The sequence below is a fragment of the Sinocyclocheilus grahami genome, unplaced genomic scaffold, assembly GCF_001515645.1.
Source record: "Sinocyclocheilus grahami isolate Dianchi unplaced genomic scaffold, SAMN03320097.WGS_v1.1 scaffold91.1, whole genome shotgun sequence".
Lineage (NCBI taxonomy): Eukaryota > Metazoa > Chordata > Actinopteri > Cypriniformes > Cyprinidae > Sinocyclocheilus > Sinocyclocheilus grahami.
Genome location: NW_015505270.1, coordinates 1373319 through 1396396, shown reverse-complemented (window position 1 = coordinate 1396396; position 23078 = coordinate 1373319). Strand labels below are relative to the sequence as shown.

Genomic DNA, 23078 nt, shown 5'->3' with positions numbered 1-23078 from the left:
CTCAAATTGATTTGATTTTGACGCAATATTTACACTGAAGCTCGCAGTGGTAAGGGGCATGTCATTTCCCGACCAGGCGCCGGGTGGTGCCAATCATGAGAGCCTGTTCTAGTACACCCCCAAAACAAAATCAAGACTTTGTAAAAGAGCATAATAGGACCCCTTTAAGCCCCATTCACACTAGCAGCGACTTTTGTTGCATGTTGCTAAGGGCTGGCGATGAGGTTGCTAGTGGGCGTTCTCAATACTGGTTGCCTTGACAGTGAATCAGGTTTCTTGCCGCTAAGTACAAACATTTTGGAGGCAAAAGACTAAATATAATCTAAATCTAAATTAAATCCGTACATACAAACAAAAATGAATGAGAAACAGCCTACTTTCTTCCATTGCGTATGTTTATCTACGACGCTGAGAGGAGAACGATCACATGAGCTCTACCGTCTTCTTTCCTATTGGCTGTCGCTCCCGAAAGTCGCTCCTCATTTGAATAAAGTTGAAGGATTCTGAACTTTGTCGCATCGCTGGACACGCCCCATCCGGTCGCCAACGGCCGCTGTCGCTCGTGTCGCCGGAAATCGCCAGCTCTCCATTGAAATGAATGGGATTGTGTCACTTTGCTGTTGCGCGTCGCTTGTAGTGTGAACGGCCGCCAGCGACTTTTTCGCTGCTTGTCGCTTGTGGCTGGCAATTGAGGTCGCTAGTGGGCGTTCCCACTACTGTTTGCCTAGTTACCCCCGTAACACTCCACTACAGCAGATGAATCACGTGCTCTCCACCGACTTCACTCCCATTGGTTGTCGCTCGCGAAATTCGCTGCTTATTTGCATAAAGTTGAAGAATTCTGAACTTTTGTCGCTTGACTCGCATCGCTTGACGCCCACATTCCGTCGTCAACGGTCACTTTCGCTCGTGTCGCCAGCTCTCCATTGAAAATGAATGGGATTTGTCGCTCTGTCGCTGTGTGTCGCTGGCGGTGTGAACGGGGCTTAAAGGTGTGTTCCATTAGACCGCAAGTTTGCTGCGAAGTGGACTTCACATCTTTAGTGAGATTCCAATCTGAAGGGAGTGAACATGTTCAGTTCGAAGAGCACTGCAAACGGATGAAGGAATAAGGGAACATTGGAGAGGGAAATGTACCCACCACATCACATCACTCCAGCACTTGAAGTTTAAATAAAGCCGGTGAAAAGGAGTCAAGACTCTGGCATTACTATTGAGTCATACATCATAATTACAGTTAAATAAGAGATTAAATATAACCAAATATGTTAAACGTCACGCTTACTTTAAAATATGACATTAAATTAATAAATGCATATTTATATAAATACGCATAAATGTATTATATGGATATGTATTTTACACAAACCTATGGTCATTTATATTCATTTATAGTCATCTTAACTCAAACTCCTCTAAAATGTAAGACTCAAGTATAAAAGCACTGTTGGCTCAGAGCCAAGGTTTAATAAATCCACAAGTGAACATAATAAATCAGCATATTAGAATGATTTCTGAAGGATCATGTGACACTGAAGACTGAAGTAATTGCTGCTGAATATGTAGCGTTTCCATGACAGAAATATATAGCATTTCAAAATATATTAAAAAGGTTAAATTCTAATAATATTTAAAAACTTTATTTTTTACAAATTGTTGTGGCCTAATGGTTAGAGAGTCGGACTCGTAGCCCAAAGGTTACGGGTTCAAGTCTCAGGTCCGGCAGGGATTGTAGGGGGGGGGAGTGAATGTACAGCACTCTCCCACCTTCAATACCACGACTGAGGTGCCCTTGAGCAAGGCACCGAACCCCCAACTGTTCCCCGGGCGCCGCAGCAAAAATGGCTGCCCACTGCTCCGGGTGTGTGTTCACGGTGTGTGTGTGTTCACTGCTGTGTGTGTGCACTTAGGATGGGTTAAACGCAGAGCACTAATTCCGAGTATGGGTCACCATACATGTCACGTCACTTTAAGATTTTTTGCACCAGACCTGATTTTACTATGATTTTTTCAAATAAAATTTTCCCCCTTGAGGTCCCCCATGTTGAGGTTTCTTAAACAATTAAATAGGGCATTTTTCCTTCTAAAACTTACAGTATGATTTCATATTACATCAAATGTCAATTTTTTTCTCCCTGATATGATTAATTGTAATGTGTATGAGGGGTAAGAAACAACATAAAATCTAATTACCATGAATCATTTCCGCTCTTTCCAGAGGGTGAAGACAACTTCGACCAAGACGTAGATGATGACATCCTCTCCTCCCCACCCTCGTCTTCTGTGGCCAAACCGTCTGAGCCCCGCGCTGCCATGCCTCCACCCTCCATTCTCGCTACACATATCTCCATACAACACAAACCCACCACACCACCCAATCAACTCCAGCCCACAGTGGTCACCCCTCAAGCCATCGCCCCTGCGCCCCCTTCCCACCTCGTTTCCCCTCCTCAGCCAACAGTCATCACCCACGCCTCCGTATCCCATGCGTCCGTCATCCAAGCCGTCAACCACGTCATCCCAGCTGGGCCTAAACATCTGGCGCACATTGCGCCCTCTAACGGTGGCCAGCCTATTGGACACATCACCGTGCATCCTGTGGCCCACCTCCCCGCGGCCATTTACCCGCAGTCAGTAGCAGTCTCGCAGCCGGCGATGGTGGGGCACATCACACATACATTGGCGCACCACCCACACTCTCACGCCCAAGTTAACGGCACACCAGTTACAGGCCAGCAGGCCACCATGGTGGGAAAGCCAACGGCCGTGGTCGCTCACCATCACACCGGGCTGGTGAGCCAGACAGTGCTCAATCCGGTGACTATGGTAACTGTTCCTCCTTTTCCCGTCAGCACGCTAAAGCTGGCCTGAGAGAAAAGAGAGGACTTCCATGAAAGGAGGTCTCACAAAGTGAGAGCAAGAGAGACTAAAGATGAAGAGCTAATTTCTAAAAGGATGACTAGATCTCGTTCAGAAATTCACTACTGTCGCTCCTACACGCCGGGACTTCATCAGGATCGGAGCGTATCCTCTTTTGCTTGTAGAAGGGGCTTGCGTGTCTTTTGCGTGTCTAGCGCTGGAAAGAAATTCATGTAATGCACTTGCTTAACTAGATTCGAAGACATTGGTCAGTCTTTAGTAATGTGAGAGTGGAGTGCTAAAACAAATCAATTATTTCTTCTTTCCCTCATATCCTTTTTTCTGTATGCAAATTATCACACGCTTTACATTCATTCACCAAAAAAATCTCCACTAATCAAAAATGAGTGCTTAAAGCTCAGTACTGAAAGCATGCGGGAAAAAAACGTTTACTGTGTGACTATTTTAGGGGCATTTAAAACTCGTCAAACGGGGCTTTTGACTAAAAAAAAGTCAAGTCTTCAGCCAGATCAGGTTACTCAAAGTGTCTCTGTACTTGCTAGGAAATGTTAAGTGCCTAAGCCCCAATTCAAGCCCAGTGGCGCCACCTGCTGCCTACGCAATTTTTGCTGAATATGAAGCGCAAGCGTATTAGAGTGCCACGACTTGACCTGCAGTCACAGGCATCTGTTGGCAATCAAGAAACTCAAAGTCTTAAAAGTGTCGAGGTGAATGGGTTGTGAGGAAACTCGACTAATGTACAATTCAACATCTGAGAAAGACATGAATTTGAAAGTACATTAAAGCATTCATAACTTGCAGCAAGTGCACAGATATTTAACCTAACAATATTTCGTAATACTTGATTAACGTTTCGAATGATTAAAAACGTTACGTACGGCGCGTGACAGGGCGCTGCGGTGTCGGGCATTTCCGTTTCTTCAAAACAGCAGTTACCAATGTTCTCGTGCTTGTAGCAACACGATGAAGAACGTCGAATGAAGTCTTAGAAAATACATTAACGTTAATCTATCTTTTTCATCACGCGCACGTTCATAGATGAACCATAGATGTTTTCATAGAAGCGCCTGCCCTTCCAGTGTAGATCGGTGCTGTTGTGTCCATTTTACGTTCATTGCCGCTCAACCATTTTTCATTATTATGTGTGATTGTGTAAATTGTCGTGAGGTAGGCACTTGTTTATGAGTATTTTAGGAGGTTGACATCAGGACAAAAAGCCCCTTTGCCAATAGCAGTGCTTCTTTAAAAGTCGGCCTGTCATTCTCAATACACTTGCTTGATTGAACCTGCACAAAGTTAGCCATCTGACCGTTTCCCTATGTAAGCTTAATGGTTTGCTGTCGATGGTTAGGTACACCACGTTGTTGCTTTATACTGTCACTTTCAAATGGAACACTGTGATTCCTGCTGCAACCCCCACCCCACCCCACCCCACCCAAAATCGAGGTTTGGATTTTCTGTTTGACTTCTTTTTCGGGATGTGAAGATGGAAATGCACACATGCTGTGCTTCACACTCAGTTAAAAAACAAACAAACAAAAAAAAATAGCCTAACCGTTGTGGAATTTATTAGTGCGTTTTGTTTTTCATTATTTTAAATATATGTGTATGGATGGATGTATGTATATATGTGAGGTATATGCACGCATTCACATATGTGTATTTTAGGATCATACTGATGCTTGGTTTTGCATGTAGATTGCAGTTTTTGTTTGTTTGTTTAAATGTTAATCCCTCCCCTTATTTCATTTTTTGGGACCATGTATTATACTGTATGATGTGGGCGGGACCGTTAGACCTCATTCTACATTGATATTATATATAAATATATGAAAAACTGCATTTTCCCTATGGAGAAAGTTTAAGTTATATATCGCCTGTACATTCTGGGCTGCATTAATATTGAATTGTCCACCATGTTTAACTGAAATAGTAATAAAACTTATTAAAATATGCTAGATTACTACAAAAAAACAAAACATTGACGATTCATAATAAATCTTATGACATTTACTAGTCAAGTTGTATTGTTCTTATTTCTTGTGTATCACAACAGTCATATTTACATTAAATCTAAAATATGACTGTTTATGTAGATGTATTCCATACCTTTTCAGATAGGACACATTCCTTCAAACACCTACATTCACAAGATGCATACATTTTACTGTTAATTATATTTACTTATTATATTATTAGATTATAGATTATATTCACCGCGATTTTTTGCATCTTAAACCTTTGACATTTCAAGCCATATTTCTATTGTAAACACGTTTAAATTAATTGATTAGTCTGTCTTAATATCCGTGATGCATCTGCTCCTGAATCCTTTCCAGAACTTCCTGCATTCGGCGCAACTGCAGAAGGAAAGAGTAAAAAAAAAAATTTTTTTTTAATGCACAATTACAATATCAGGAGAGACTTAAACATTGGCTTTATTGAAATATGCTTACATACTAATCCTACTATTGTTGCAGCATACATACTGTACACAGTATGCAAATCAGACTGAAAACTCTAATTTACAAATTAATAATTTTTATTTAATTGGATCACACCGTTAAAAATGCATTTTAATACAAAAATTAACTGAAAATGCAAAATAAAATGTAATGCTAAATTATTTTCTAAATTCATAACTGGATGCCACTTAACGTGATGAGGACTGAATTTGAAATGGCATACTAGCGTTCCACTCTTACAGAGTGACGCAAATGACATGCAAGGGGAAAACTACATTTTCATTCCCACATTGTACAATTTTCCCCCTCATTTCAGTTAAATTAAAACAAGGGAATGTGTTACTACAACATTGCCAACGATTAAACAAGAGAATGAATAAATAAAATGAATTTACAATTTGTGTGTCATGTCGTGTGGGGCACCGTACATTCTTTCTACTTCTGCCATATTTTAATATGGCAGATATAGTAAGAGTAGTATTGTAATACACTATTCTGAAGCCTAGGTCATTTGACAACAATGTGGTAAATACCTATACTTTCACTTAATAAAAAAAATAATAATAAATAGTAGTTAGTATATTGTGGATGGTAAGTTAGTGTCCATTCCAAATGTGCACTGAATCCATTCTGAAGAGAATGAAGACATTATATGGTCTAATTAAAATTATCTAGATAAAAAAATAAATAAAAGAAAACTGTATTACCTCTTCATCTTTCTCCCAAATAAGGCGCTCAGTCTCACCGTCCACAGGCATCAGAGGCACAGGAAGGTCTGAGGCGCTGTCTCTTAGCCGGTTACACAGACTGGATGAATACAACCAATGAAACAGTAACAAACCACACAGGAAGGTCAGTGATGGCATGATGATCAAGAATAAGCACACCAATAATTTGCACTGCAGAATATAGTCTGATGTTATCATCTGATGACGTCAGTTTATCCTCTGACCTGCGTTTCCTCTCCTTGACCACCATGCGGGTCATATTCTGGATGCACTGAGCACGGTAATTCTCGTAATGCGTTTCCCGTGTCACATCCTTCAGGTCTTGCATGTGCGTGCGCACCAACATGTTCCTCAGCTTCAGGAAGTCGGAGTGAACAGGGTTCTCCACTGCAAGAGTCGAGTCAACTTAAATTGATTTTGAATAGTGCTTTACACAATACACATTGTTTCAAAGCAAATTTACATAAAATCTGAAATTTCATAATGGCAACAATTCAAGCAATCGACCAGTTGAGATATGCTATATTGTATATAGCATATCATCCTACGTGAGTGTATACTAATAAAGTTGGACATATTTTTATATGCAATTGTATAGAGGGCTAGGCGATAATAATTACATTTTGCGATAAAAAACAAAATCAAGCAGCTGAGATTTACTATACTGTATATATCACTTTACATGAATGTACTGTACAGTAGTGATGGGCACTTTCAAAATACTGCTTCATGAAGCTTCGAAACCTTTATGAATCTTTTGTTTTGAATCATTGGTTTTGAGCATAGATTGTAAAAAAATATGGATGACGCACATTCACTCTCTTCCATTGAAGAAAAGTGAAGCCGCCAGTGTCCCAGTGCTGATTTACTGATTTGGGACCAGAGTCTATGCAGTAGTGAACTCGGAACCCGAGTCTGCGCAGTAGTGAACAAAGTGGAGCCGAGGTATCAAGGCCCTGCCCACACTCCAATAGAGTCGATCGGAAGCACACGCCCCTGGACCTTTTTTTAAGTAGCTGGACTTCTCCAATTGTGATGTCTGCTGATGGCAGTAAATGTAGAAATTAAAATTATAGCTCCGTTCTCCTCCTGAAGATCCCCAAAAAAAGTTTGTTGGCACATCGGTTCGCGTAGAGAAGCTATCAATCATGACGTCACACTCCCGTTTTTATAGCATCAAATAACTAACTAAAGCCAAACTTATTTAAAAAACTAACTTGAGCTTATCAGTGTGATAAAAGCTACTTAAAATGACAAAAAAATATTTTTGGGGGAAAAAATTTGAAATACAGAGTTCTGGCATGAAACTCTAGATGGCGCAAGTCCAATAGATCCAACTCAAGCTGACCTAATGACATCATTATCACATAGCACAGCTGATTGGTTCGCTTCTGTATCGGTAGCCAATGAGCTTCCTGCTCAACATTCAAATATATGACTAGTGCTTGCCGTAACAGTGCAGCTTGATTCAGAAACCCTCCACCTTCCCCAGCTCCACCTGAATAGATCTGTTACGAGGTGATTCATGTATGCTATATGGGGGTTATTTCATGTACGTTATATTTGCAGCAGCAATATTTCTTACATGCTCACAGCAGCATGTTGTGGATGTATTGGCAGTAGCAAGTCTCTGTACTTGCTCTGCCGCAGCAGCAGCAGCGTAGCAGATCTATTCCGCCAAGACCAAATACATTAACATTGTCATGTACATTACCATGCCAATCCCTCCGAGAGTTGTCATGACAGAAGTGTATTTTGATTGTTTAGTTTGTCTCTCTCACGTTCCATTAGATTACATGGAGAGGGTGGGGTTTATGACCTATATTGGGTCCACCCACCTGGGGCGATCGAAACGTTTTGGACTTCACTTTTCAGGACTTGTGCGACACACTTGGTTTGGTGTGCATATCATACTGCCAAAGTCATGTGATTTCAGTAAACGAGGCTGTTTCGAAACAAAAAATTGAACAAAATTGTTTCGACATTTCAATGGTTCACCACTGGGGGTGAGCTCTGTGAACCCATGAATCATGTGAGATCACTGAGATCGCCTCTCAGTAGCGAACCATTGAATGAGTGTCTATATTTTACCTGATTTCATTTCAGTTTTATGAATTTGTAGAAATTTTAAGAGGCATTTGTATAATTTAAAGGAGTTATAGTAGTTAATAGTCTCTTATAGGCCCGTATAGATGAGCCATCCATAGAACAAACAAAAACAAGCCCTGAAAATTGATAAAAGAACATACTTAATATTTCATGGTAATTTAATGGATGGTTAATTAATTTGCTGTTTTTATGCATGTTTGGCCATGTTTGGAGTTTTTGTTGCATTTACACAGTTTTGACCAGCAGGCATCACCAGCGTGTGGCGTTTCATCATGTGGTGTAACCATCAAGTAATAATGATATACATGTCCACATCTTAAATTTCACTTCTTTATTAAAATGTTTTTTTAATGTTTTTTTCAAGGTAAACCAATTGTTTTAACAAATATTATGAAATATATATATTTTTGTGGGGGGGTATAAACTATATAAAATAATCATCTTGAACAGTTAAGGTTGCGATATAACAGAAGTAGCTACAGATCTTTTCTACTGTATTGTGATTTTTTCTTTTTTTTTGTATTTGTGTAATGAATTGTGATTGGCTTTTTCTTTCTTCCCTCTAATTAAAGATCTATAGCCATATTAATGTCAAATAGACAAACACTATAAACCTTAACGCTCAAAATAATTAATTGGTTTGAGTAGGGCAAACTTAAATTAAACGAATTAGTTCAATCAAATGAACTTTTATGAATATTTAAAACTTTTTTTTTCTTTTAAGTTCATGAAACTGACGCATTTTAAGCAATCTGAATTGTTTAATTGTTTTGAGTTTAATGAACTACTTACTTTTAATTTAGAAATTTTAATTTAACTGAAACTGGGCTGGGATTTCTACTTTTTTTTATGAGTTAGCTAGTTATAGTTAAGTTTCCACTACTAAAACTATTTTAGATTACATTTTAAGTTAATAATTTTAAGTTAAACACATGAGTTAGCTTACTTAAATATTTCAAGTTAAGAGCATTAACATGAGAGTACAAAATAAAAAAATCTGCTTGTTCTGCTTACTTAAACTTGAACTTATTAAACTGAATTTCTTGATTTAAATTTTTTATTTAACATTACCTATTTTTAGTTTTGCCAACTTATTCAGGTTTACAGTGAATTACAAAAACGTGTGAGAAAAAGACTGAAATTTATATCAATATTCATTGCTAATCTTTCTATTCGTTTCGAGCTCGACAGACCCCATTTACTTTCATTAGCTATATGGAAATGTATTGGAATTATTACAAGAGTAGGCAAAAAATCCTAAGTGGTGTTTAATCATCCACATTAATTTATTATCAATTCTCTCAGTTATTCACCTTCATGTTTTCCAGACCCATTCATGAAACACCAAAAGCGATGTAGGCAGAATGTACCGACTACTTATTTCCATACTATTAAAGTGAATGGGGGGCTGTCGAACTCCAATTTTCATTTATGAGCAAACTACTCATTTAACAAACCATTTTTCTGACCTAATTACATGCTTAATCAGAACAAAATCACACCATCACATTGCTAAAGAAGAAAAGAACAGAACACACTCAACAGGTCTGAAAGACACAAGAAAAACGTTCCTTAGGGGAAACCGAGTGTATAGTTGTAACATGGGGAGAGTTGTAACAACACCAATTCCACCAATCAGGGATAAACTAGATAAGCCATGATAATTTCATTATTTACCCACTTCCTCCCAGATCATATGAATGGTTTTCAAGGCTATAAATAGGTACATGCAGATTTATAATATATATATATTTTTTTTTTTTCGATTTTGAGGTAAGAACAGGGCCGTTTCTAGGCATAGGTGAGCTAGGCAGTCGCCTGGGGCGCCACCAGCTGAAGGGGCGCCAATGAGCGCACGTACTGGCACTTTAGCAGGGTTGTGATAAAGAGTGGCATGGTCACCCTGAAATATGACTGCTGCCCCCACTGGATCCCCCAACATTATTGGGCTAGAGTCCTGTCAATCTGACGATGCCTGTATGCCACTAGATCAGAGTGCTGTCAATTGCTGCCTGATTGTTGCATGCAAAGTTTGCATTTGGAGTGCTCAACAACGCCATTAGATCAGTGGGCTCTGTCAGTGCTTTGGCAAGGTAACACTTTTTTTTTTGCCATGCAATAAAGCTAAGTTCAAATGCCAATTAAAAATATTGGTACAGTAAATAAAGTGCACAAAATCAGTATTTTGTTTAGGCAGTATTTGTGGCACTTTTGTCCAAATATTTGTGGCAGATTCATCCAAAAGGTGTGCGTGTTTTGCGCCAATGCATTGTTAAAGGATCAGCGTGTCATGTAATATTCCCATATAAACTTTAACATCCAATTAAAAAATATTTGTATAGTAAAATTCACGAGATCAATACATCCTTTATTAGACCGCTTTGTCGAGTTAAATGCATCCTTACGGAGGTGTCGAAATGCTGAATCAATTCATTCACTTCCAACAGCGCTTAATGGGAGCAGCGTCATAGAGTGCAGAGCATCACGTTATTTAAAGTGGACGCTAACGCGTTAACGAGTAGCAAATGATTAAGTAGCTGCATTGGTTAATTTTATGCCACTGATAAAGCTTTTATATGTAGTTTGGGGTAACAAAGGGGTTTTATAGGTTTGACTGAAATAATGCTGCAATAACTGACACTTTAAATCAATGTTTCAAGAAGAAACAACAAAACAAATTGAACAAAAAACAGATAAAGACAAAAAAGTAGCCATTGATCATATCTAAACAATATGTAGTAGTATAGTATCCAAATCAAAATGTAATAAAATTAATTTATGTGTGATTTATGTGTAAATTATGTGCAATGTCTTAGCCACTAGGGATTGTTACATAGGGCTATACAGGCATCTAGTGGCAACACTAAGATTTTACAGATTCTAAATTGTGCAAAATGTTTATCTTAACAGTCAATTTACAAATAATGCATTCAGATTTGTGGAACTCAATGCACTGAATCTCCACAAATTAGTGTTGTTACTATGACACTATACTATGTGTATGGTGTCACTATACTACGTTACTATGACACATGTACATATATATATATATATATATATATCACCTAGGGCATCAAATTGGCTAGAAACGGCCCTGGGTAAGAATATAAATGTTTTACCAAAGCTATATTTTGTTTAGTACTTAAACTGTTGCAGATAAAACCATATAACTTACATTAGAATAAATTGTGGATTCTCAGGCTAAATGTGATGCATTTTTAACCTGCTAATTTCAAACCATTATGCAAATACAGCTAGCTAAAACACTGGATGACAGGGGTGGGGTAAGTTGTAACATCTTAGCATCCCCTTACATACAACTGAGAATTTTAATGTTGTCTAGAAAGTGAGACATGGTTTTGTATTGTTCATTTAGATTGTTTCAATAAACCTGTTTTTATATTGCATATTGCATGGTCATGGTGTGGCTGCTGTTTTTGCTTCTTTTGTCAAATAGTTACCCCAGCATGTGTTACAACCTATGCAGTAGGGTAGATTGTAACAAAAGGCACTCCATGTATTTGACATCAACTTATATTCTTGTGATATTCTTGCAGAGTTTTGAATTGGTGCCTTTTGTAGTAAACAAATGTGGGTACTTTGTATAAAAGTTTGAGCACTCTAGCTAAAAAAATTCAGCTGGTTACAGATGCTGAAACAAAAAGCATTACAACTATACCAGGTCTCCCCACACAGTACAGATTCAACACAGTTAGTCGCTCAAACTCTAATGCAAACAACGTGACCTGCATTCAGCCTGTCACTGCTCATTAGTCCAGACACATTAATACCTCACACTAATACTCTGATCTCCAGTAAGATGCTGGAGCAGTGGGGGTCGTGACTGCTGGCACAGTCTGACTGTTTTGTTACAACTCTCACTACATTTCTATCTTAAATGAGGAGATTGACTTTTATACATCCATACCTCAGGATCTGGTGCCAATGAAAGTGTGAAGAGAGAGAGAGAGAGAGAGAGAGAGAGAGAATGAGTATTAAAGTTTCAAAATTAATATAGAATTGGTCAGCTGCATTAACCTACATTTGCAAATCCATAATTTAGAAAATGTATCGTAAAAAAACTTACCTCGCTGCCTGTACATCGCATTCACGAACCGGTTGGTGGTCGACGACAGGTGCTCCATGTTACCAGACGGAGTTTACATCCACTTGTTAATGCTTTGGGTGTTTTTCTAAATATCTCTTCCTCTATTTATCTGTGGAGTTAATCTCCGCACTATTAACGCAACTTTCCTGACCCTCTAAATGTTCGGTACATACGGATAAAAGCAGGCACAACCAACGCGGCTAACTGTGTAATCTGACAACTGCGCAGTGCAATCAGTGAGAGCTGTGCGTCGCGTTCACTTGCAGTGTCCTGGAAGCGTTTTAGTTGCGTCGCGTTTATAAACAAGTCTTTGATTGGTCGAATAGCTGCCGACGCCAGCGTAAAGATGCGTTGGTTAACGTCATGGTGTTCGTTTGTCGGTGTTTAATTATGTTGCGTTTAAAATATGAATACAAATGAAAAACTTAAGTAAAATAACTGTGAACTAATTGCCATAACCATGAAAATACTACATGGTTTCTTTCATTATAGTAGCTAGCCTAAATGCATACAGCGTAAATGTACATCAGCTAAAAGGGAATATCCTTTCTAGAAAATTGAGGATATTTTTCACATTTCAAATGATCAGGTTCTGATTAAGGCTACACTGTGAAATGTACGTAATTCATTAAAAAATGTAAAAACTCTCTCAGTAAACTGGATCAGCTGTAAGTTAACATAAAATAAAACAAAAAAGCACATTCAATGTGAAAAATAAGATGTTTGAGTAAAAAGTATGAATTGTGCTGTGAATTGTATGTATATATTTAATGTGAAATATAATATTTAACAAGAAAACAGGCACTTGCACAGAGGACCACCGAGGTGAAGGTGATCCTTGTTGATCCTGGAACAACTCTCCAATCAACCAATCAGAATTGAGGGGTAAGTTTTCAAGAAATGTGTGTTTTAGGCTTACAATCAGGGTTAGATGCTTCTACACCCTTGTTATTATCACTTCTCTCTGATTTTAGGAACAAATTATGGGTAGGGTTAGGTTTAGTGGTAGGAATTGGGTTAGGTCTATATTTTTGGACAGTAATGTTGATCCGGGATGTTGTCTTACTTGGCAATATCACAGCGACCTTTGCACAGATAGCTCAAGCAGCTGCCCTTTTGACCTCTCACTCAATAAGTGCCTTTTTTGCTAGATTTTTTTTTTTTTTTTAAATTTGGTCAGTGGCATCACTTCTGCATGTGCCAGACAACTGCGTTTAAATTCTGAAATATCTTAGTCAGGATAGCACCGTATTTAATGTTGGACAGGCATGAAATCGAGGCTGAGGAACAGAAGTGCAGGGCATTCGTTGGATTGTACTGTTGTTGAACAATACCGATTCCTCAGTTGATGAAATCTCTTTCTGAAAAAAGACATTCAGTAGACAAAAACGCCATTAAACAGTGAAATACCGTCACGTGTTGATAAGGAACGACACGAGATAAACCCAAAATCCTATTTATTAAACTACAAGAGGACACTAGGAGACAGAAATCACAGTAACAGACTAGAAATAAACAATGCTGAACAGGAAACTAACTCGAATAAATAGATAAAAGAAACATAAACAGTATATAAACATTCGAAATACTACAGTTGACAGTTGAACTAGTTGACAGTGAAACAGTTGAACAGTAACAGCAGTGTAGCAACAGTATAGTGTAATCAAGTGAGATGCATAAGCAGTACATAGTAAGCAATATAAATGGTACTGCAGCAGCAATGTACTATAATAAAGTGGGACGTGCAAGAGGCGGTGCCTTCTAACAACAACAGTATTGCATGTATGTTCATGAATGTTCAGCAGTGTTCACTGTTATGTGTACTGGACTGTATGTAAACAGCATACGTTGGCAGATAGTGTGGACATTGTGAGTTCAGGATTGTTTGAGAGCGGCCACAGCTCTGGGGAAAAAAACTGTTCTTAAATCTGGTTGTGCGAGCATAAATGGCTTTATGATGCCTGCCAGATGGCAGCAGATGACGTTAGTTGCCTTCCTGAGACACTGTATTCAGTATATGTCCTCCAGTGCTGGGAGTTGAGTCCCGATGATCCTTTGTGCACTGGAGACAACACGATGAAGTGCCCTCCTGTCTGCTGCAGTGCAGTTGAGATACCACGTTGAGATGCAGTATGACATGATGCTCTCCGTAGAGCAGTGGTAAAAGTGTCAGTCTGGATTTTTTCATTGTTCTCAGGGAATACAACCGCTGCTGTGCCTAGCAGTGGTGTTAGTGGTCCAGGTAAGGTCCTCTGTGATGTGAACTCCTAGAAAACGGATGCTGGGAAGCCTCTCCACTGATGAAGACCTGAGCATAATTCTGATTCTGGGATCTCCTGAAGTCAACTATGAGCTCCTTGGTCTTCCCAGTATTCATAGACAGGTTGTTCCTCAAACACCAGTCCTCTAGGTTGTGTAGCATATCTCCGCTCTGTAGGCTGATTCGTCCATGATCAGCCCCACTAAAGTCATGTCATTGCAAACTTTACTATGGTGTTGGTGTCAGATGGAGGCACACAGTCGTGGGTTAAGAGAGAGTACAGAATGGGACTGAGCACACACCCCTGTGGTGTACCTGTGCCCAGAGTTATGGTGGAGGATGTGCAGGAGCCCAGTCTCACTACCTGTGGGGGCTCTGTCAGGAAATCTTGCATCCAGTTGCAGAGTAGTGGGATCAGGCCTAGCTGGTGGAGTTTTGTGGTCAGTTTGCAGGGGATGACAGAGTTGAATGCAGAGCTATAGTCCACAAACGTACGTGAGGTTACTGTAGTGTTGATGTTCCCAAAGCTACAGTCTGTCAGACAGAGGCCACTGTGCCACATCAGTTGAGCCAGCTGCAGGATCATGAGACAATTATTAGTCAGATTGCTACATAACACAACACACAGCAGTTCAATGGTTTCTGCTTTAAAATGACTTTAATTTGCACTTTAAGTGTAGTTGGTAACTAACATAAAATATTTAATTTAAATTTGTATTTATGAGGTGAAGTTGTATATTTTGCATGGGGGAAAAATGTATATATATTTTTATGACCACTACGGTTCACTTAAATTTAACTCTGTAGTGTGATGGATTTTTAAAGGCAAAACTATTCAGTGTAGTATCTCAATTAATATATAAATTAAAAAAGTGTTTTTTTTATGTTTTACATGAAGTAAGTGCTGTCACTGATTGACATTTTATGTATAATGTATGTTTATTTATCTTTTAACATACATCAATTCCTGCAGTTATGAAATCGGCATTCAATGGCATACAGGAGGCTTTAGAATGTCATTCAGCGACTCATTTAAAAAATGGCCTTCAGGTATCAATTTGTATTGCAATATTTATCTATTTATCTAACTAATCATTTTGTCCTATTATACTTGTCTCACTCTCTTCTTTGCAAGCACTCTTTAGTGTATCATATATTAACTATTTAGAGCACTTGACCTGTCAGACCTGTTTAGACATGCTCTACATGCTTAGAATTTATATTCATGAAAATGTACATGTTTTTTCAGTGCTTATGATTGAAGTGTTATGAACTGCATTGAACTGTGAACACAAATGAATTGTAAATCTTACACAAATCCATTTTTTGATTTGTTGATCGGGTGGCAATAAAATTTGCCTCCATCTGGAACACAAAACTCTCAGTTTCTCTTCTCAGTCACTGTTTCATTTTCAAACATCTCGTATCAACATTAATCATAGACTACAAATTATTTTTCAATAGACTACTGCCATTGTCAACAGATTGTAGGACTTGTTTATGGGACTGGATGGTTATTCCAAACCACTTCCACTTGAGGTCGCTCTGTTAATTCTTGCAAATCAAGGTTCCCAAATTTTCCAGCTTCAGGACTGACAGGGATCCTGGCCACTACAGCACATTACATCCTACAGCAGCCCGTGCCCTGTGAGGAGTTAAATTGGTTTGCCCTGCGGCAAGTGACCATTGAAGAGGATGTGGCATGGGTTATCATGCACCAGGCAACATTCACAGATTAAAAGTGCTGCCAATGCTTTAGTGTTGCACCAACAATGAACCTGAATGTTTTTATGCAATAAACCTGATTTCTGCTTTTGTTTCAGATTGCAGACATAAAGAAATTAGGGGTAAAAAAGAGAAAATAGTGTAATTAAAATGAGATTAAGTTCCGTGACAGCCACAACAGGAACCCAATGTTGCTTCGAGCTACAATTTAATGTAGAAAAAAATTAGCACCCAAGGACCAGTCAGTCCAAAATTGAACAAATTGAATGAATGAATGATTCATTTATTAAAACATGTCACCACCTCCTAGTGGTTTTGATTTCATATATGATAGAACCATTTTTTTTTAGCATTTCATATTTCTATAATCGAAATGTAATTATTTATGCAGCTGATTTCCTTTGATTATCAGCTGCCAATATAGTATGGTATATAGTATAGTAATTAAATTATGCTTTTTTTAAAAAAATAAGTAGTTATGAAAGGGGTGCCCTTTTTCACCTGCCCACCAAAATGTATGTACATGGCCCTGCAAGACAATACATGTGCATTTCACAGTAAAATATTGATTATGTTTTTCATTAGTAAAAATATGAGTACCCTAATTTTAAGTTAAAAGCAGTAAAAAGAGGCTGATTATATTTCAGTTACATAGCTTTTATTTTAATTTATAATTTTATTTTTCTTACCCCAAATAAATTTATGGACCTAAATATAAAACATTTTGTTAGACACCTCAAAGCAAATTAAATACTTCAAACGTTCGACAGGGTGGTGGCTCTGTCTTTATTCCAGTGTTAAAAAATGTACAGTATTTATTTTAAAATAAATGTAGTGGGCCAGTAATTATATTTTCAGCCCTATGTTAGAATAAGCATAACTCCTTGAATAAATACATTCTTTAATTCAAATAAAACAATCATTCAATATGATACAATTGAATAAAAATCTTCCTCCCTTTAACTTTTTAAAAATGTACTTTTTATTATTACTATTATTAACAATGTCATGAAATTTTCTCAGTGCTAAAGGATAAATAAGTTGCCTTTTTATACCAATAATGGGTTCCTGCACAGGCAATTTATACGATAGTTCTCATACAACAGATAGTGGGTTGTATGTATCAAGTCCTGCATGTGTGTGCGGATCAACATGTTCCTCAGATGCACAAAATCACTGTGAGATGGATTCTCAACTGTTGGAGAGAAAAAAAGTGATGTTTACATATGATACCTATCATTTATGACCTCTGTGCTATATTCAGTGAATGAAAACATAAAAAGTTGGTCTCTCTCTGTATGGGAAAGAGCAATGTTATCCTTCAGAACTTCTCATTTTGTGTTTGACAGAAGAAAGCACGGTGGCTAAGAGAGATCAACGCGCTGCAATTTAAGAAAACACATGCAAATAGATAAAGCACAAGCAAATTAAGAAAACACATGCAGATAGATAAAGCACAAGCAAATTAAGAAAACACATGCAGATAGATAAAGCACAAGCAAATTAAGAAAACATCTTTATCATTTTGACAACACATGTGCTGCAAATACTCAAAATACAGAAATGCCCTGAAAATACTCGCAACACAAGCAAATACAGAAACGTGCTGCAAGTAGAACAGACCACAAAGGAACCCTTACGAAAATTAACCATGGTTTTACTACAAATAAAACCAAAAAAACCATAGTTACTATAGTTAAACCATGGTAACCACAAATTAACCATGGTTTTGCTAACCATAGTTTAACCATTATATTTGTGGTTAAACAAATGGTAGTCAATACGCTAAAAAAAAACATGGTTACTACACATTTACTATAATAAAACCATGGCTAATTTTCGTAATTCATAAGGGAAATATTTCAAGGGGACCCCAACATCCCTCACGAAATTTAACCATGGTTTTATTATAGTAAAAAGTGCACTAACTGTGTATTAACTATAGTAACCTTTTTTTTAATAGTTAAGCAATGGTTAATTTTCATAAGGGAAGTTGTAAATGTAAGTTGTGTAAATTGTGTAGCCTTTTTCGTCAGCTTATGTAGGCTAATAATAGAGATGAAAATGGCTTGCTAAATGCAAGATCAGTATTGAACAAAACATTTTTACTGAACGACTTCTTTTTATCAAATAATTTAGACTTCTTATTTATTACCGAAACCTGGCTTACGGCTGATGATCTAAGCCCTCTATCTGAACTTTTACCTGTGCATTGCAACCATTTTAGCTGCCCCAGAACTTCTAGTCGGGGTGGAGGAGTTGCTGTCATTTTTAAGGACCTGTTCAAATGTAAACTTTTGCCCGTTGATGTCTACTATAGTTTTGAGGTTTTAATGTGCAAGGTGGAGCTTTCCAGTCCTCTACTCTGTGTTTTGATATACAGACCTCCAAAAGCTAACAATGACTTTTTAAAAGAGTTTTCAGATTTTTTATCAGATGTGGTTCCAAGTGCCGATAATCTCTTGATTGTTGGTGATTTTAATATACATCTGTGTTGTCCTTCGAGACCTCTTTCAAGAGATTTTGTTCAACTTTTGGACTCTTTTAATCTCACACAATACGTCTCAGGTCCCACACACAAGCTGGGTCATACTCTTGATCTTGTTTTATCATCAGGTTTCCCTGTCAGTAATGTAACTGTTAGTGAGGCCGGACTGTCTGACCACTGCCCAGTTTTGTTTGACAGTGTGATTACTTGTTCTAGCCCTGTAAACCAGTCTTCTACTTATCTTTCTCGATCTATTAACACCTTCACGGCCCTGCAGTTCACCGAAGCTTTTATAGCCCTGCCAGCTCACAGTAGTGTCCTGGTAGCACAGGATATAAGTGTTGATGAGTTGACAAATAGCTTTAATTCCTCTTGTTCAGCAATCTTAAATGTAGTTGCTCCTCTCAAATCCAAAAATACTAAACCAAAAAATCAGCCATGGTTTAATAACAACGTTAAAGTTTTAAGGAAGGATTGCAGAAGGGTAGAAAGAAGATGGAAAAAGGATAAGTTACAAATTTCATATCAACTTTTGCAGAGCAGCTTGTCTAAATTTCAGGAAGCCATCTCGTTGGAACGGGCAAAATACCTTTCTAATTTAATTAAAAAAAATTCTCATTGTCCAAAGATTTTGTTTTCTACGTTAAATTCTGTGTTAAATCCATCTAGACCAACTGGCCCAGATCCTAGCTTAGAGTTATGTGAGAAGTTTTGTAACTTCTTCATTAACAAGATTGCTTCTATCAGGGTGCAGATTCCTTGTAATTTATCCCAGAATTTTAAATATGAAAACACTAGCTCCTCTGTGGTTTCAAACTTTCAAGATATCTCACTTTCTGAGTTGTCAGACATTATTTTAAATATGAAATCAACTACTTGTTCTTGTGATGTTGTTCCTACAAAGCTGCTGAAGGATGTTCTGCCCTCTGTTTTGCCGAGCTTATGCTCTATTATTAATGGTTCTGTACAGACAGGCACTGTCCCTTCCTGTCTTAAACATGCTGTGGTCCAGCCTTTACTCAAAAAAAACAAATCTTGATCCCACTGAATTAAATAATTATAGGCCTATTTCAAAACTGCCATTTCTGCACAAAGTTTTGGAAAAGATTATATTTAACCAGATTTCCCTCTACCTAAATTCTAATGATATTCTGGATCCTTTTCAGTCTGGCTTTAGAGCAAAACATAGTACTGAGTCAGCTCTTTTAAGAGTATTAAATGATCTCTTGTTATCTGCAGACACTGGTAACTGTACTATTCTCTTATTATTGGACCTGAGCGCAGCTTTCGATACAGTAGATCACAGCATCCTGTTAAAAAGATTAAATCTTGAGGTTGGCATTTGTGGTACTGCATTAGACTGGTTTGCATCGTATCTCACAAATAGGAGCTTTTCGGTGGAAATTGGTGAATTTTCATCAAGCTCAGTTCCCATCACTTGTGGAGTACCCCAGGGCTCTATTTTGGGTCCAATTTTATTCTCCCTGTATTTGCTCCCTCTTCGTTTTATATTTGAGTCTCATAAAGTTTGATACCACATTTACGCAGATGACACTCAGCTTTATTTTTCTCTAAAATCAGGTTCTGATTCAGTGTCTTCCTTGCTGGCTTGTTTAGATGACATCAAGAATTGGATGGAAAATAATTTTCTAGAGTTGATGCTCTTTATGCTGGAATTAACCAGTCTTCACTATCACGTTTACAGTTGGTACAGAATGCTGCTGCTCGATTTTTGACAGGGACAAAAAAGAGGGAGCATATTACCCCTGTGTTAGCTTCACTTCACTGGTTACCTGTTAAATTCAGAGTTGATTTTAAGGTTTTAGTTTTAGTTTTTAAAGCACTTCATGGTCTTGCCCCAACTTACATTTCAGATCTTCTCCATTTCTATTCTCCTGAGAGAACGCTTAGATCGTCTTCTCAGAAGTTATTGATTGTTCCAAAATTTAGTTTAAAATCTAAAGGGAACAGAGCTTTTTCAGTTCTTGGTCCTACACTCTGGAACACTTTGCCTTTATCCATCAGATCATCCCCTACGTTATTTTCTTTTAAATCATCTCTTAAATCATATCTTTTTTCTCAGGCTTTAGCTTAACTTGAAAATACTTTTCCTTTTTTCTTTGTTTGATGATGTTTGCATTACTTTTTGCATTATTTAATTATTTCAAATTTTATATTGTCTTAATGCCTTTGTTAGTTGATTTTTCTGATGTTTTGGTTGTGCAGCACCTTGTTCAGCTCTTGTTGCTTTTAAGGTGCTATATAAATAAACTTGACCTTGACCTTGACCTTTTTCCCTTTTTTAATTTTAGTCAGTGTGTAGTGTGTATGTTTGGGCATAAAAAAGATCTAGAAAATTACAAATCTCAAAGTCCACTCCAAAGAGAGATATTTCGTTTTTTAAAAATCCCTTTTCAAGAACTACAATGAACGGCTCGTTTGGACTACAGCGTTGGTTTCCGGGCTTTGTGATATCACAAAGCGGCTCATTAGAAGATCATTCAAATTAATTCCTGCCTACAGAAATTCGAATGGTTGGGGGGTGGGGAGGGGCGAGGTTGTGATTAGAACGCTTGGTTGAGTGAGTGCATCAGACGAGATGACGAAGAAGAAGTGCTGCTGCAGAGTTAGTGCATCAGAGAAAACCAAGAAGAAGAGCTTCAAATTTTCGGCATGTCTAGAACAATTCTTACAAGTATAACACAACGTAGCTGGGCGCCGTGGACAGATGCCGAACAGCGCCGCCGGTGTGCCTACACGCATAGAAAATAATGTATTTGAATTTTAAAAACGTGACGCGACGCGACACTGCACTTCTCGTCCGGTGCGCGACCGCCTGAAATGCTGTTTTTTTTCATCTGATTTTCAAAACAAAATCAAGACTTTGTAAGAGAGCATGATAGGACCCCTTTAAACATTTCCGATGTGTCTGTGTGTATTTGAAGCGCATTTCTGTATTTGCTTGTATTGCGAGTATTTGCAGCACGTTTCTGTATTAGGTCGCATTATGATTATTTGCAGCACATGTGTTGTCAAACTGATGAAGATGTTTTCTTAATTTGCTGGTGTTTTTTCTATTTGCATGTGTTTTGTTTTTTTTAGCTTTCTCGGCCAACGTAAGAAAGTCAGATTGGAAACAACATGATGACAATTTTTATTTTTGAGTGATCTATTCCAGTTAAAAAATAACTAGGCTCTTTATACTTTAGCATGTTAAATGTTGCCTTAAGTATACAATAAATGTAACATCTCATGAAGTAGCAAGTAAACATACTTTCTACAATACCCTATGGATAGACACGGGCTCAAACTCTCCTGCCGTTTCTCTCTGCTACTGCATTACTCCCAATAACAGCAAAGGGTATACTTCTCTATGAAAGGATATGGAAACATTATAGAGTTGTCACAGAATTTTTATAAAAATTATCAAAAGGCCAAAAAGCTAAATCCTTGTAAAAAAACAACAACAAAAAAACATAAATAAATAAATAAAACTTCATTATATTGAATGTGCACTTGTACTGTACTTAAAATCTTAAAAGTATTTTTTTTAAACTGTACTTGTACGTAATACCAATTAAATAAAAGGCCACTTAAGTGTACACATGTAAGTACACGTCGTAATAATGTCAAATTAAAAGTTTTACTTTAAAAAACATTTTAAATCATTATGTTTCAATAATCTTCTATTGTGCTTTAAAAAGTACAATTATTTTAATGTAAACTAAAATACTAAAAGCACATGTAAAGTAGGCCTATTGATTATTTTAACTGTAGTGTGGAATTTGAAATTACATTTAAAGTTAATATATATTAAATTGAATAAATGTACTTTTCATCATTACAAATGTGTATTTACAAATATATTCAAATAAATGACATACAAGTTTCAATAATATGGCATTAGTTTACCAAATTACAAATGCTTTTTGTGACATTTAACAGTACACTTTACTTTTTTGTGTACTTTCTTCACAAATGAAATAATGTGTCATTACAACTTTTAAAAAGCAAAACAAAATCTGTGACTCTTTTCTAGTAGAAAATAATAATCACTATGTGACCTGTAGTCCTGACCTTTATCTCTTCAGTCTGCTGCTTGAAGAGATCTTTATTATCAGGGTCACACTCTGGGACCTGGAAGATCTTGATTTTGAATTTGTCAATTTCAATCAAAATCTGTGGAGACAATTGCATTACATTTGTTTAGACAACAGATTTAGTGTTTTTTGTTGACAGTCCCATGCATGTTCTCAAACATAGATACTCTTTTGAAACATCTACTGTATGTGAGTTTTCCTACCTTTGCCTTCAT

At 37.4% G+C, this 23078-nt stretch overlaps 2 protein-coding genes across 2 annotated transcripts in view; one reads left to right on the top strand and one right to left on the bottom strand.

The window, feature by feature from the left end:
• Nucleotides 1-4079, top strand: part of LOC107587270 (max-binding protein MNT-like) — a 16793-nt gene extending 12714 nt beyond the window's left edge. The window contains exon 5 of the mRNA XM_016274988.1: nt 2165-4079. Coding sequence (XP_016130474.1) covers nt 2165-2871 — 707 coding nt within the window. The 3' untranslated portion in view covers nt 2872-4079. The remainder of the gene's footprint in view (nt 1-2164) is intronic.
• On the bottom strand, nt 3143-23078 carry LOC107587269 (septin-4-like). The gene is given in 6 exon segments (XM_016274986.1): nt 3143-5240; nt 6053-6152; nt 6298-6460; nt 22038-22134; nt 22841-22942; nt 23067-23078. Coding segments are annotated over 6 exon segments (534 nt in total). The 3' UTR covers nt 3143-5180.